This window comes from Bos javanicus, chromosome 10, assembly GCF_032452875.1.
Source record: "Bos javanicus breed banteng chromosome 10, ARS-OSU_banteng_1.0, whole genome shotgun sequence".
NCBI classification, from domain to species: Eukaryota; Metazoa; Chordata; class Mammalia; order Artiodactyla; family Bovidae; genus Bos; species Bos javanicus.
The window spans coordinates 27,747,914-27,765,176 of NC_083877.1; the positions used below are offsets into that span (position 1 = coordinate 27,747,914).

Genomic DNA, 17,263 nt, shown 5'->3' on the forward strand with positions numbered 1-17,263 from the left:
TTATACTCCATTCAGAGAGGTTAAATGAAAGACTGGAATCAGAAAACTACTCAGGTTGAGAGTCCCTTGGACTACAAGGAGATCCAACCAGTCCATTCTGAAGGAGATCGGCCCTGGGATTTCTTTGGAAGGACTGATGTTGAAGCTGAAACTCCAGTACTTTGGCCACCTCATGTGAAGAGTTGACTCATTGGAAAAGACTCTGATGCTGGGAGGGATTGGGGGCGGGAGGAGAAGGGGACGGCAGAGGATGAGATGGCTGGATGGCATCACTGACTTGATGGACGTGAGTCTGGGTGAACTCCGGGGGTTGGTGATGGACAGGGAGGCCTGGCGTGCTGCGATTCATGGGGTCTCAAAGAGTCGGACACGACTGAGCGACTGAACTGAACTGAACTGGAGGAATCAAGAGTGATTTCATAAAGGAGGTAGAACTGGAATACAGGCAACTTTATGGAGTCTTTTAAGTAGTCAGCTCATCTTGGACCCCGTTCAGGGGTTTTACAAACCTACGAAGAAAGAAAGATTGAGTAGAACTGATTAAACTGGAATTTTATATTGTCAGTCCATCCAAAAAGACTTCTGTTCCAAATAAAGCATTTGCTTGAACAAATACAGTACAAACAAATGTTTCAGCAAGCTGCCACGTTTTCCAAGACACTGAGGTACATAAATTAGATAACAGTTCATTGTCACGGATGAATAATCATGATCACCAAGGTAGCAGCTACCAGTATGTTAGTAAATGGCAGTCATCAGCCATGAGAGGGGCTTATTTTCCCCAACAGTTTCTACCATTACCCTATCACATGTTTTTATTCAGATAGTCATGAGCAATGAAAAGAAAATAGGGAATTGGACACAGACAAGATCTTGGAGTCAGTTGATTGGGGTTTTAATATAAACTCTAAGTAAATTTATGGTTTGGGTCAGGTTATTTAACATATTTGGATATGTATTTATTAATTTATAATGACTTCAAAATTTCTAAATTATGGATATTGATTTTATCTGTAGGTCCCAAAGCTGACCTCATTGATTTCAGTACTTCTGACTATACTGAAGATTCCTTTTAGTCCTATTCCTACTTTTGGTTTTCTTTAAAATTTTTCAGTTTTTTGAATTCCACACACTCTTGACCTTTCCTTTTTCCTTCACATGGTCAGTCTCTAATGCAAGCAAATACATTTTATTCACTCTTTCAGCACATATTTATTTGTGATCTAAATTTTTGCTACATTGGATTGAAGAAGACAGATGTGATCCTTAACTCTACGGAGCTTGCAGCCTCGTTGGTAAGGAGAAATTGAACAAATGACAAATTATACTTGTGGATGGTAAAGAATCTGCCTGCAATGCAAGAGACCTGGATTTTGATCCCTGGGTCAGGAAGATCTCCTGAAGAAGGAAATAGCAACCCGCTCCAGTATTCTTGTCTGGGAAATCCCATAGATAGAGGATCCTGATGGGCTATAGTTCATGGGGTCACAAAGAGTCAGACACCACTGAGCAACTAACACTTTCACTTTCTTGCACTTTGAGAGCAAATCAATTAAGTGTATACAAGATAGTTTAAATCTACCACTGAGAAAATGTGATATTGTATTCATCACAGTTCTTTACTGAAATATATTTTCTGATATGAAAGTCTGATACTCCCTGCTGGTCAACAGTATTTTATTTCCTTATTTATTTATTATTTCTCACATGTTGAGAGCTTTAAGGGCAACTGAAATAGAGAATTAGACTGATGGGCAAGTGAAATATAGAGAAGGAAACATGATGTTTACTGAATACTTAATATAGCCATATGATTAAGATGTATCAGTTATTTTACCATTTACAATTTCATAGATAAACTGAGGCTCAAAGAGTTTAAGCAAATTGTCTAACATCAAGTTGTCAGTGGTTGGACATTAGTATAAATCTTGTAACCTAAATCCAACACTCACATTCCTCTTGCTAAGACATGCATGCCTGCGTGCTAAGTCACTTCAGTCATGTCTGACTCTTTGTGACTCCATGGACTGTAGCCTGCCAGGCTCCTCTCTCCAAGGGATTCGCCAGGCAAGAACACTGGAGTGGGTTGCCATGCCTTCCTCTAGGGGATCTTCTGACCCAGGGATCGAACCCACATCTCTTTACGTCTCCTGCATTGGCAGGCGGGTTCTTTAGAACCACCTGGGAGGCCTTAAATCAGAGTAAATAATTACAGGATAATATGATTAATCCTTATATGCAGATTTGTATACAATCATTTCCACTGCATTATGCATTTCATAGTTTTGAGATTTTCAGATCATGTGCTAAGTAACCTAAAGCAGTGTTTCTCAAAGTATCTGTGTTTTAGGATAAGATTTTTCCTTTAATTTGTAGTCTTCCATGGGCTATTACTTTTGTGAAAAACAAAATCAGCAACTTGGGATCACTGTACATCAAACTGCTAGAAAAGTTTTTAAGTACTCACTCACAAACTCTGTACCTAATATACAAACCGGTAAGAGACAGTTCATGGATCTACACTTCTCTGTGTGGATTGCTTTTTATTTGCTTCAGGGAGTCCAAATAGGAATGAGTCAAATCTCTGCCTTCAAAAATCTTAGAGTCTACTTGGTGATTTAGAATAGCAATCAACCCACTATAATAAAACTATAATAAAATAAATGCTAGTAATAATAAAGCAAAACATTGTAGATGTGGTAAACATTTAATACTGAAGATGAGTATATTCCCACAGGTGTGGCCAGAGGAAAGTTCATAGGCTTGGAAGGGATCACAATACTGATCAGTTCTATGTGACTGGAGCCAGAACTCCAGTTATATGTGACTAGATCATATTGGTTTTAAACTCAAAAGGTTTGGGCTTGAATTCCTGTTACTCTTGCTAACCATTTTGTACCTCATGCATAATATAATGCCATCCACCCTGAATGGAAGTAGAGGATGTTAAATGCAGAGAAAACTTGATGATAGAAAAACAACAGCACATGAGAGCCACCAATTTTTGTGTGTGATCACATTGCAAAGGCTCAAAGGTCATTTTAATGCTAAAGTAGAAATAGCCATTCATAACTTTAACCTCTCTTCTAATTTATTAAAATAATTATTATATTTTAAATTTTCATCTCTTAACTTCCTTCAGGTAGCAAAGTGTACAAAGCAAATGTATGGAGCAAATCACTCTGTGGTGTTAGAGTTTGTGTTCCTGGGAATCACCAACTCCTGGGAAATACAGCTTCTTCTCTTTGTGTTCTCCTCCATATTTTTCATGGCAAGCATAATGGGAAATTCCCTCATTATCCTCACTGTGACTTCTGACCCTCACTTACACTCCCCCATGTACTTTCTATTGGCCAACCTCTCCTTCATTGACATGGGAGTTTCTTCTGTCAGTTCCCCCAAGATGATTTATGATCTTTTCAGAAAACATAAAGTCATCTCCTTTAGTGGCTGCATTGCTCAAATCTTCTTCATCCATGTCATCGGTGGTGTGGAGATGGTGCTGCTCATTGCCATGGCTTTTGACAGATACATTGCCATATGTAAGCCTCTCCACTATCTGACTATCATGAGCCCAAGAATGTGTGTTTTCTTTTTAGTGTCTGCCTGGATGATTGGCCTTATGCACTCCATGGTTCAACTGGCTTTTGTTGTAAACTTACCCTTCTGTGGCCCTAATGTGTTGGACAGCTTTTACTGTGATCTTCCACGGTTCATCAAACTTGCCTGCATAGACACATACCAGCTAGAATTCATGGTCACAGCCAACAGTGGATTCATCTCTGTTGGCTCCTTCTTCATTCTGATCATTTCCTATATTGTCATCATTCTCACTGTTCAGAAACACTCTTCAGGTGGTTCATCCAAGGCTCTGTCCACACTTTCAGCTCACATCACTGTAGTAGTCTTGTTCTTTGGTCCTTTGATATTTTTCTATGTATGGCCATTTCCCTCCACACATCTGGATAAGTTTCTGGCATTCTTTGATGCAGTTCTTACTCCTTTCCTGAATCCTGTTATTTACACATTCAGAAATCAAGAAATGAAGATGGCAATGAGGAGAGTATGCCAACAGCTAGTAAATAACAAGAGATCTCTTGAGTGATGAATGTATTATAAGAGCCCTTAGTGATTACTGATGATCACTGTTGATGGTCAAACTCAGAGAAAAGCCATTGTTTGTCCTACCTTGACTTGATTATATACTTATATTGAATTCACTTTGTCTTTTGATTCAGTTCAGTTCAGTTCAGTTCAGTCACTCAGTCATGTCCGACTCTTTGCAACCCCATGAAGCACAGCATGCCAGGCCTCCCTGTCCATCACCAACTCCTGGAGTTCACTCAGTCTCGTGCCCATCAAGTCAGTGATGTCATCCAGCCATATCTCATCCTCTGTCATCAACTTATTTTGATTAGGAGGGAGAAAAAATCACTTTTGATAGCTACAGATAAGGTATTTGTAAGCCAAAGATTATAATAATCTTGAGTCTAAATTCCTAAGGAATAAGAATATGAAGTAATTCTTAGAAATACCTACCAGGGAAGGTTTCTTTAAGGCCTTCAGAACAGGGAGAAGTTTTTCCCAGTCCCCTTAGTTTAAGATGACTGAACTTGAACTTCACTACATCTAAAATACCTATTTCCAAGTATGATCACATCCACAGATATTGAGGCTTAAGATTTCAAGATGTCTGGTGGACAAAAGTCAATCTACATCAGTAGTGCAGGTAGTGTAGGTATCTGAAAACAAGAATGACTGTAGGTTACCTCTTAATAAGTGTGAAACCAGATTTAAAATAAATAAAAGAAGGAACTTTAGCTCTTTCATAGGCAATTAACTATATTTTTAAGTAATGGAACATATAGAGTCAGCATAAGCCACAAAAAGTTATTCATATGAGCTAAAGCATCTATGCTAACTAGGAATATTATGCCTACATAAAGGACAACATTTACTGCTTTTAGTCAAGAACAACACAAATACACAAAAATAAATTTGTTATGTCATCCTAACAGGGAAAACCAAATTTTTGTCTTCCTTCAATATAGTATGTGGTGGCAAAGCATTACTAAATTTTAAAATATAAACCCATCAAATCTGAGCTATATAAACTTTGCCAAAATATTTACTATATCATTTATATGTATTTATATTCACATATTTGTATTTATTCATAGTTGGCTTAAATCTCAACATTCAGAAAACTAAGATCATGGCATCTGGTCCATCACTTCATAGCAAATAGATGGGGAAACAGTGACAAACTTTTATTTTTTTTTTTTTGGACTCCAAAATGACTGCAGATGGTGACTGCAGCCATGAAATTAAAAGACACTTGCTCCTTGGAAGAAAAGTTATGAGCAACCTGACAGCATATTAAAAAGCAGAGACATTACTTTGCCAACAAAGGTCCATCTAGTCAAAGCTATGGTTTTTCCAGTAGTCATGTATGGATGTGAGAGCTGGACTATAAAGAAAGCTGAGCGCCGAAGAATTGATGCTTTTGAACTGTGGTGTTGGAGAAGATGCTTGAGAATCCCTTGGGCTGAAAGGAGATCCAACCAGTCCATCCTAAAGGATTTCAGTCCTGAATATTCTTTGGAAGGACTGACGCTGAAGCTGAATTCCAATCCTTTGGCCACCTGATGTGAAGAGCTGACTCATTTGACAAGACCCTGATGCTGGGAAAGATTGAAGGCAGGAGGAGGAGGGGACGACAGAGGATGAGATGGTTGGATGGCATCACTAACTCAATGGACATGAGTTTGAAAAAACTCTGGGAATTGGTGATGGACAGGGGAGGCCTGGGGTGCTGCAGTCCATGGGATCTCAAAGAATCGAACACAACTAAGCAACTGAACTGAACTGACATATGAATTTATTCATATTCATATATATATTTTAAAAATCAAGGCAAAAAGAATTGATTTCTTGAACTTTTTACAACTTTCAATCTCCATTCTGTTTTGTCTTTTCAGACAAATCTGTCCTCTTTCTGATTTTGGAATAAGTACACATTTTATCATAGGACAAATTTATTCTTTTTTCCCACTGACAAATAAAAACAAATATATATCTTATTACCTTGCGCTGCTAATTTTTTTTTGGCTATAATACTTCTAATACTTCTAATACTCCATTTAATGACCAAAATAACTAAATTTATTTCAAAAATAGAACTCTTTTTAGGAAAGAAAAAAACAAAGCCAGACAGTAGTTTAAGGGACAAAATATTATTTTAGTTGGGAACTATTGCTTATGGGGAAAGTGATGGATTTAATTAAATTTATGTGATAACCATTTTGCAATATATACATATGTCAAATGATGTTGTATCAGTTCAGTTCAGTTCAGTCGCTCAGTTGTGTCCAACTCTTTGCAACCCCATGCAGCATGCCAGGCTTTCCTGTCCATCACCAACTCCTGAAGCTTGCTCAGACTCATGTCTATTGAGTCTGTGATACAATCCAACCATCTCATCCCTTGTTATCGCCTTCTCCTCCTGCCTGCAATCTTTCCCAGCATCAGGGGCTTTTCCAGTGAGTCAGTTCTTCGCATCACATGGCCAAAGGATTGGAGGTCAGCTTCAACATCAGTCCTCCCAATGAATATTCAGGACTGATTTCCTTTAGGATGGACTGGTTGGATCTCCTTGGAGTCCAAGGGACTCTCAAGAGTCTTCTCCAACACCACAGCTCAAAATCAATTCTTTGGCGCTCAGCTTTCTTTACAGTTCAACTCTCACATCCATACATGACTACTGGAAAAACCATAGCTTTGACTAGATGAATCTTTGATGGCAAAGTAATGTCTCTGCTTTTTAATATGCTGTCTAGGTTGGTCATAGCTTTTCTTCCAAGGAGCAAATGTCTTTGAATTTCATGGCTGCAGTCACCATCTGCAGTGATTCTGGAGCCCAAGAAAATAAAGTCTGACACTGTTTCCATTGTTTCCCCATCTATTTGCCATGGTGTATACCTTAAACAAATGTGATATGTATATACATTAAAAATACATACAATGTTATATGTCAATTGCATCTCAATAAAACAGGTAAACAGATGTTTTGCCATGCATCTAGCCATTTATCAATACATTTTTAATACATTTCAAAGTGAATTATGAAAATTGTTTCCTGTATTTTAATAAATATCATCACTAATTCATATCAACATTTATGCTGAACATTGTTTCATATGTACTGGAAGATTCCCTTTTGAAAAGAGCATTTTCAAAGGAATCATTCCTTTTTTAGGTAAATCTTTCATTGATTTTATTTTTATGCACACTTTCTTACTAAGTTCTTTTGAATGAAGATCCTAAAGGTGCCAGAAAGACATGGAATAATCAATACATTGCTGGGAATCAGTCCTGGTAGGACTGTGGAACTGGAGAACTTTGAGCAGGTTTTGAAGAGTAGAAGAGACACAGCTCTCACCTGAATCTAGGACTTGTCTGCTGTTTCTTCTGTTAAGAAATACTGTCAGTGCATCACCGTCTCCCTTGCTGACTCTTCCCCATCCTTTAAGCCCCAAGTCCTTTGACCACCCAATATGAACCTATTATTCTTTCTGATGCCATTTTTTAATGTGAAGGAGGTTGGAGTATTTTCTCTTGCTTATTCAGCATTGTGGATGCTTATATTGATTGAAATTTATGGTGAAATCCAGATGATTTTGATTAAATGTCTTCACACTCCACTCATTTCTACCTCCTTTTAAACCACCAGTGAGTGAGTAAGAATTGACAGATAAAATTCCCAGAGATGATGCTCTAAAAATATCCAGTCCAGATAACAAGAAGAAAAAATTGAACTTGATCTATTAAATTCAGTTTCAGAAAAATAGTCTTAGTGACAGAATCTTCATTTACAGATATCAAATAATTTTTTGGTTGTGGTTAAATAGTCTATAATGTAGGAAAGAAGGAACAAATCGTATTAGACAATAAATAAGGGGCTATAGATTGTGGACAAAGGCAAATAACTGACTTTGACTTTTATCTGGTCATGGACATGTCTTGGGTTTCCAGAGTAAAATCAAAGCCATAATAGAAAGTCAGGGTCAGCACAACACAGTGTCTTTAGCAGAGGCAAGGTACTTGGGGGTTCAAGTGATAAATTAGAACAGAGTTTAGTTACTTTTTATCTCATTAATCTTTCTGATAGGAGTAAAATGGAAATTAATAACCCACAGAAGTTAGAAGTTAAGACCACTTATGTTGTTCAATTTCTGTATTTACAGGGAAGTTAAAAAAGGAATAAATCTGGAGTTGAGCTGTAGGAGTTGCTTGTATATTTATGATCCAGCAATCCCACTGCTGGGCATACACACTGAGGAAACCAGAAGGGAAAGAGACACGTGTACCCCAATGTTCATTGCAGCACTGTTTATAATAGCCAGGACATGGAAGCAACCTAGATGTCCATCAGCAGAGGAATGGATAAGAAAGCTGTGGTACATATACACAATGGAGTATTACTCAGCCATTAAAAAGAATACATTTGAATCAGTTCTAATGAGGTGGATGAAACTGGAGCCTATTATACAGAGTGAAGTAAGCCAGAAGGAAAAACATAAATACAGTATACTAACGCATATATATGGAATTTAGAAAGATGGTAACAATAACCCAGTGTATGAGACAGCAAAAGAGACACTGATGTATAGAACAGTCTTATGGACTCTGTGGGAGAGGGAGAGGGTGGGAAGATTTGGGAGAATGGCATTGAAACATGTAAAATATCATGTAAGATACGAGTTGCCAGTCCAGGTTCGATGCACGATACTGGATGCTTGGGACTGGTGCACTGGGACGACCCAGAGGGATGGTATGGGGAGGGAAGAGGGAGGAGGGTTCAGGATGGGGAACACATGTATACCTGTGGCAGATTCATTTTGATATTTGGCAAAACTAATACAATTATGTAAAGTTTAAAAATAAAATAAAATTAGAAAAAAAAAATTCAAAGCAAACCAAAAAAAAAAAAAGGAATAAATCCTCTAGAAAGTGGTTCTCTATGGTATTTCTTAGGACTAAAACCAAATGGTGCACACAGAATTTGGAGAAGGACAGACTGGTAAATTCTCTTCCTGAGAACAAACTTGGCCCTATCTGCATGTCTCATTACTAATCTATCGTTGTTTTCAACTGTGATTATAGAAAAACTGCTCTAATGGTATTAAAGGGAAATTAATCCTTTTGCTATGTTCTATGCATGTTGGGAATTTACTTGTTTCTTTCTCCCTAATTTTGGTCATCGGTTTGTCAAATAGATGTAGATAAGGTTGAGAGAAAAATAACATATTTAGGAACCCAGGGATATGAAAATTGATCTTAAGGGGAAAGTAGAAAGGAAGGGACAAGTTAATTTTGTTGCTTACTTCAAGGACAGTAAGGATACATATAGAACAGTCCTTGACAACATCTGTATCTTACTTTCACAGAGTAACAGACAAGTGGACCTAAGCTGAAAATAAAGAACTAGAAAGTTCCTTTGGAAGCAGAGAAGTCAAATTGATAAAGCATGGGCATAGACAAACTAGAGAGATGTTGAATTATCAAAAGTATGTCTTTGATTATTTGAATATTCACTGATGTATCATGTGGGCTGGACCAGAAATTCACTTTATATAGTTACCGGTTTATTTCTATGGGTTTATTAGTAGGACACTCATCCTATTTTCTTCAACTACAACCTTCAAATGCATGAAAATCTCTTCTAGAAGACCAAATCTATGTAAATCTTTGAAACAAATGATTTCAAAGAGAGAGCAAATGTTAAAAAGTCACTGAAACTTTAATGATATTATTTATTTACTTTTGGCTACGTGGGTCTTTATTACTGCATGACATTTGCACTAATTTGCTTGTGTATCCAAAGTACAGATCCCTTATTGTTATATTTCCTTTGATTATATTATCTAATTTGTTGACACTCCAGTGTGCTTTCTCTTATATTTTAGATATATTCTTTCAGCTTTTGGAGAGTATTGATGAAATGTCATGGTTCTTCATGTGTCTTTAATTCGAACATCCATGGAATCATCCAAATACTGTTTTAAGTGCTTTCACCTTCTCACTCAGTCCTATGAAACTCTGAGTATGTATAGGAATTCTTTATCTGTTGGTCATGGGTGGAACTTGGAATCATTTGCAATTTCTTTTTGGTGAAGTTTCTGATAATTTATAGATTTCAGTGGCAGCAGAGTTGCTTGGGAATAGTGTTGACAATTATACAAAATTAACTGTACTTTCAGAGCTACATATTTCTGACTGTTTAATTCACCCTGGCTATATACCTATAAAGAGAGGCTAGGGAGCAGTAACTTTACATTTCTTAAACAGAAGTACTACTGATACTTGACTGTAATATTACACTGTTCACCTCTGGGGTCTTCAGTTAAGTACACGTTTCTACTATAGCTCTAGATGTCTTGGCAGAATAAATGCATATAACTCCAAAAAAGCATGATTTCCTTACACTATTTGCCATTTATTGTAGTATAAGTGGCCAGTATATGCCTTATGATATATATCATATGTCAAACAAATTACTACTGGGTATTTATAACATTTTCAGCATGTATCCCTATTTGTGATATTGAGTTCTGTAGCTTTAAGGATTATGTCTTTTCCTCCCTCAGATTCCCTCCTTGAAGTTTCCAGTGCCTCTTTATTCAAGAGTCCTTATTAAATTTGGTGACTAAATGTATCTCTATCACCAATTTTCATAATTTTGGAGATTGAGTCTTTTGTTTACTTTTATATAAAAATTTCACTATTTCACAATCTCCAAATAGACAGGGTTATTAGCAGTGCTGGACACTTCACTATGCATCGTGTCAGTATATCCAGACTATAAGCAGCTCTCACTACCTCTATGTTTATAAGCTTGATCTAAGTCACCATCATCTTTTGTCTGGCTTACTGTAATAGCTTCTAATCATCTTCCTAATTCCATCCTCGAAACTCTGAAGTGTTTTTACGGTGCAGCAGCCAGAGTAATCCTGTAATGATGTTGAGTCTGAAGACCAGGAGAGTGAAGTATGCAAATGGATACAGGCCTGAAGGGCCACAGCATAAGTCCCACTGTCCACCAGAGCCAAGCAATCTAGAGGTGTCAGTTGCAAAAACGGGGGTTCCAGATGGGTGTATAACCTCCAGAAAGACACCCTGCATTTGCCTAGGTTTCTGGAAGGCAAGTCCATCACAGCCGCCCCCAGGAACCAAACCTGAAGCTTCCCCTAAGGCTGAAACTCCAGGATAAGATCATCACAGAAAGACTAGGGTTTGTCAGTCCTCTGTCTGTCCAGTTCCCTGAAGGTGGTAGCCAGCCAGTCAAGAACTGTCTCTCCAGTTGTTAAAGGTCCTGCCAAACCCAGGAACACAAGGCCCTCAGCCCTTAGATCCAGGTGATCTAGTGGTGACCCTTGGGCAGCAGCCACAGAGACCAGGACAGCAGCATCAGGTGAAAGCTCCCAGGGAAATCACGGCTTCTGGAGCGCAGCCAGAGATGAAGATGACGCCGCCAGTCTTGCTCCAGGAGGACGCCCCACAGGCCTGCACACCCCTGTCAGACCAGCTGCCTGACCCTCAAGCCACCCTTCAGGACAAGCACAATGCGAATGAGCTTCTATTGCACCTTCTGGGTGGCCCTGGATCTGCTGCTTCTGAGCTGAGACCTGGGCAGGTGAGTTCAAGCTGGTGCTCTTTAAGGGTCGATTCTCAGGTGTTCTGTGGAAATGGCTCCGTGGTTTGCAAAACTAGACATGTTGGAAGTGTGCCATTCAGGTGCTGCAGGGCTTAAAATCTAGTGGTGCCTGGTGTGAGGTTCAAATCTTTTGCTCCTTAGACAGAAGTTCTGGGTTTTGAGTTCCCTCCTGACAGTGTGCGTCGCTGTGCCGGTGGTAGGGGAGGGGATTTATGGCCAGATTGTGCCCCAGCCTCTCCTACCTGCTGTCTCGTGGCTTTTCTCCCCTTGGCCTGACACATAGGGGTTCCTCAGCCAGTTTTTAGGCTGTTTTCAGAGGAAGTTGTTCCACATGTAGCTGTAGACAGAATATGTCCACGGAAGGAGGAGAGTCCAAAACCCGCTAAGCAGCCATCTTGAACCAAAACAGGGACCATCGTAATACTGAGGACAAAAATAATCAGTGAACAGTCTGTGACAGGAATAGAATCTAGTTTAATTGTCCTAAATGAAGATTATAGCCCAGGAGATACACTTGAATTCAAAAACATTTTCCAAAAAACCAATTCAAAAAACACTTGAGTTGTGTTCCATGAATTACAAATAGGGGAGGCTTAAAAAGGCTTTTAAAAAGTGCAAAATAAATTAAATTTTTGTCATAAATTAGGGTTGTAACTGGCAAGAAGTAAGATGCTTGCTAAGCAAGGGTTGATTGGGGTCCAAAATGGTTGCAGAGTTACAAGGAGACAACTTGAAACTATGAGGCTGCAGTTCGTAGCTGCAATGGCACCCCACTCCAGTACTCTTGCCTGGAAAATCCCATGGACGGAGGAGCCTGGTAGGCTGCAGTCCATGGGGTCGCTAGGAGTCGGACACAACTGAGCAACTTCATCTTCACTTTTCACTTTCATGCATTGGAGAAGGAAATGGCAACCCACTCCAGTGTTCTTGCCTGGAGAGTCCCAGGGATGGAGGAGCCTGGTGGGCTGCCATCTATGGGGTTGCACAGAGTCGGACACGACTAAAGCGACTTAGCATTAGCATAGAAGATATTGTATGGAAAATAGCTGCTGATATCCTTGAGTTTGATACAATTCACAAAATTCAAGTTGTTAGTATTACAGGAATGTGCCTGAAACTATATCCAGAATGATCACCCATGTGCATTTTGAATGCCTGATCCATAGTTACTCTGTTTTGATTTTCAAATGCATTCTTCTCTTTAATGGTTCAAGCAGATGTACCATGCATGTTTCACAGGCTTCAAACAGGCTGTTTTGGTTTGCCTAAAGTTCCACTTAAATCATGCATAAGCCAGAATGATTTCCTACACCTCAACATGTGAAAATTTCTTCCCATCATTATTATACGTCACCGAGTGTTCACACTCAGTGTGAACGGACCTTCCCACACAGATGGTGGGTCTATTTTGTTCTCACTGACACACTTCTCTGAAAAGAAAGAGGAACTTTTATATTAAATATTAAAGTTATATAAATCAAAGATTATATCAGCCCTTACTTTTCCATTCCCAAATAAGAGCACAAATCAGACATTTTGTATAATGATATGATTGTTTTCTCACGATGAGTATACAACAGTTTTCAAGCTATTCTGCCCTGTATAATCAGTACATTTGTTCACATCATGCTTCTTTATCTGTTTGTATCCCAGATCTACCTTTTCACTTGTTCTGCTTTGGTATTTCAGTTTTTCAGCAATGGGTAAAAAGCAGCAATTAGCTTTCAGATCTGTGGTTACTTACACATTCTAATTCACAAATATTGTTTTCATGCTTTGTTCCATATGTTGAAGGATGCTCTTGACTTTATGTTTAGCCAACTAGAGCAGGTGTTGGCAAACTTTTTCTACAAAGGGCCAGATTATAAATAGTTTTGGATTTGTGGATTATAAGATCTCTGTTGCAACCAATCAGTTCTGCTGTTGTAGCAATCTAATATCCATACGATCAGTTCAGTTCAGTCTCTTAGCCGTGTCTGACCCCATGCAGTGCAACCCCATGGGCTGCAGCACACCAGGCTTTCTTATCCATCACCAACTCCCAGAGTCTGCTCAAACTCATGTCCATCGAGTCAGCGATGCCATCCAACCACCTCATCCTCTCTTGTCCCCTTCTCCTCCTGCCTTCAGTCTTTCCCACTGTTGGGGTCTTTTCTACTCAGTCAGTTCTTCATATCAGATAACCAAAGTATTGGAGTTTCAGCTTCAGCATCAGTTTTTCTAATGAATATTCACGACTGATTTCCTTTAGAGTTGACTGGCTGGATCTCCTTTCAGTCCAAGGGACTCTCAAGAGTCATCTCCAACACCACAGTTCAAAAGCATCAATTCTTTGGCACTAAGCTTTCTTTATCATCCAATTCTCACATTTATAGAAAACCACAGCTTTGACTGGATGGACCTTTGTCAGCAAAGTAATGTCTCTGCTTTTTTTTTTTTTTTTTTCCATTTCTACTCAAGTGCCTTTATTTTCTGATTCCTCGTCCTTTTCTTTTATTTTTTTTATTTTTTTTATTGAAGGATAATTTCTTTACAAAATGTTGTTGTTGTTTGTAAAACCTCAACATGAATCAGCCATAAGTATACATATATCCCCTCCTTTTTGAACCTCCCTCCCATCTCCTGCCCCATCCCACCACTCTAGATTGATATGGAGCCCCTATTTGAGTTTCCTAAACCATACAGCAAATTCCCATTGACTATCTATTTTACATATGGTAATGTAAGTTTCCATGTTACTGTTTCGACACATCTCACCCTCTCTCCCCTCTCCCCATGTCCATAAGTCAATTCTCTATGTCTGTTTCTCCATTGCTGCCCTGTAAATAAGTTCTTCAGTACCATTTTTCTAGATTCCATATAAATGTGTTAGAATACGACATTTATCTTTCTCTTTCTGACTTACTTCACTCTGTATAATAGGTTCTAGGTTCATCCACCTCATCAGAACTTCCTCAAATGTGTTCTTTTTATGGCTGAGTAATATTCCATTGTGTATATGTACCACTACTTCTTTATCCATTCATCTGTCAATGGACATCTAGGTTGCTTCCATGTTCTAGCTACTGTAAATAGTGCTGCCAAGAACAATGGGATACATGCATCTTTTTCAACCCTGGCTTCCTCAGGGTATATGCCTAAGACTGGGATGCTGGGTTATATGGTGGTTTATTACTAGTTTTTTAAGGAATCTCCATGCCATCTTCCATAGTGGCTGTATCAATTTACATTCCCATCAACAATGCAAGAGTGTTCCGTTTTCTGCACACCCTCTCTCCAGTAGTTATTGTTTGTAGACGCTTTACTGATGGCCCTTCTGACTGGTGCGAGGTGATATCTCACTGTAGTTTTGATTTGCATTTCTCTAATAATGAGCGATGCTGAGCATCTTTTCATGTGTTTGTTAGCCATCTGTATGTCTTCTTTGGAGAGCTGTCTTTTCCCCACCTTTTGATTGGGTTGTTTGTTTTTCTGGCACTGAGTTGTATGAGCTGCTTGTATATTTTGGAAATAAATCCTTTGTCAGTCGTTTCATTTGCTATTATTTTCTCCCATTCTGAGGGTTGTCTTTTCACCTTGCTTATAGTTTCCTTGGCTGTGCAAAAGCTTTCAAGTTTAATCAGGTCCCACTTGTTTACTTTTGTTTTTCTTTCCATTACTCTAGGAGGTGGGTCATAGAGAATTTTTCTTTGATCTGTGTCATCGAGTGTTCTGCCTATGTTTTCCTCTAATTGTTTTATAGTTTCTGGTCTTACATTTAGGTCTTTAATCCATTTTGAGTTTATCTTTGTGTATAGTGTTAGCAAGTGTTCTAATTTCATTCTTTTACATGTAGCTGTCCAGTTTTCCAGCACCATTTATTGAAGAAGTTATCTTTGCCCCATTGTATATTCTTGTCTCCTTTGTCAAAAATAAGGTACCCATGGGTGCATGGGTTTATTTTTGGGCTTTCTCTCTTGTTCCATGGGTCTATATTTCTGTTTTTGTGCCAGTCCCATACTGTCTTGATGACTGTAACTTTGTAGTATTATCTAAAGTCAGGAAAGTTGATTCCTCCACTCCATTTTTGTTTCTCAAGAGTTCTTTGGCTATTTGGGGTCTTTTGTGTTTCCATATGAAATGGGAAATTTTTTGTTCTAGTTCTGTGAAAAATGCCATTGGTAATTTGATAGGGATCACATTGAACCTGTAGATTGCATTTGGTAGTATAGTCATTTTCACAATATTGATTCTTCCTACCCAGGAACATGGAATATCTCCATCTGTTTATCTCATCTTTGATGTCATTAGTGTCTTATAATTTTCTGTGTAAGTTATTTTGTTTCCTTAGGTAAGTTTATTCCTAGATATTTAATTATTTTTGTTGCAACAGTGAATGGGTTTGATTCCTTAATTTCTCTTCCTGATTTTTCATTGTTAGCATATAGAAATTTAAATGATTTCTTTGTATTGATTTTGTATCCTGCAACTTTGCTAAATTCACTGATTAGTTCTAGTAATTTTCTGATACTATCTTTAGGGTTTTCTATGTACAGTATCATGTCATCTGCAAACAGTGCTTTACTACTTCATTTCTGATCTGATTCCTTTTATTTCTTTTTCTTCTCTGATTGCTGTAGCTAGGACTGCCAGAACTATGTTGAATAATAGTGGCAAAAATGGACACGCTTGTCTTGTTCCTGATCTTAAGGGGAATGCTTTCACTTTTTCACCATTGAGAATAATGTTTTCTATAGGCTTATCATATATGGCCTTTACTATGTTGAGGTAGGTTCCTTCTATGCCCATTTTTTGAAGTTTTAATCATAAATGGGTGCTGAATTTTGTCAAAGGATTTTTCTGAATCTATTGAGATTATCATATGGTTTTTATTTTTCAATTTTTAACATGATATATCACATTGATTGATTTGCATATATTGAAGAATCTTTGCACTCCTGGAATAAACCTAATTTGATCTTGGTGTAGGAGCATTTTGATGTGTTGCTGAATTCTGTTTGCTAAAATTTTGTTGAGGATTTTTGCGTCTATGTTCATCAGTGCTACTGGCCTGTAGTTTTCTTTTCTTGCATTGTCTTTGGTTTTGGTGTCAGGGTGATGGTGGCCTGACTCATAGATGGTGGCCAAACTCATAGAATGAGTTTGGAAGTGTTCCTTCCTCTGCAATTTTCTGAAAGACTTTTAGAAGCATAGGCTTCTCTAAATGTTTGATAGAATTCTCCTGGGAAGCCATCTGGTCCTGGGCTTTTGTTTTGGGCTAGATTTTTGATCACAGCTTCAATTTCAGTGCTTGTAATTAGGTTGTTCATAATTTCTGTTTCTTCCTGTTTCAGTCTTGGAAGATTAAACTTTTCTAAGAATCTGTCCATTTCTTCCAGGTTATCCATTTTATTGCCATATAGTTGTTCATAATAGTCTCTAATAATCCTTTGTATTTCTGCATTGTCTGTTGTAACCTCTCCTTTTTGATCTAATTTTGTTTATTTGATTCTTATCTCTTTTTTTCTTGATGAGTCTGGCTAAAGGTTTGTCAATTTTGTTTATCTC

The 17,263-nt window shown here is 38.2% G+C and overlaps 1 protein-coding gene across 1 annotated transcript; it reads left to right on the forward strand.

Annotated features, from left to right (window-relative positions):
• The first annotated feature begins 3,163 nt into the window (after nt 1–3,163).
• Nucleotides 3,164–4,105, forward strand: LOC133255218 (olfactory receptor 4F3/4F16/4F29-like). The gene has a single exon (XM_061429760.1). The coding sequence runs from the start codon at nt 3,164–3,166 to the stop codon at nt 4,103–4,105; it is 942 nt and encodes a 313-aa protein (XP_061285744.1).
• The last annotated feature ends 13,158 nt before the right edge of the window (nt 4,106–17,263 follow it).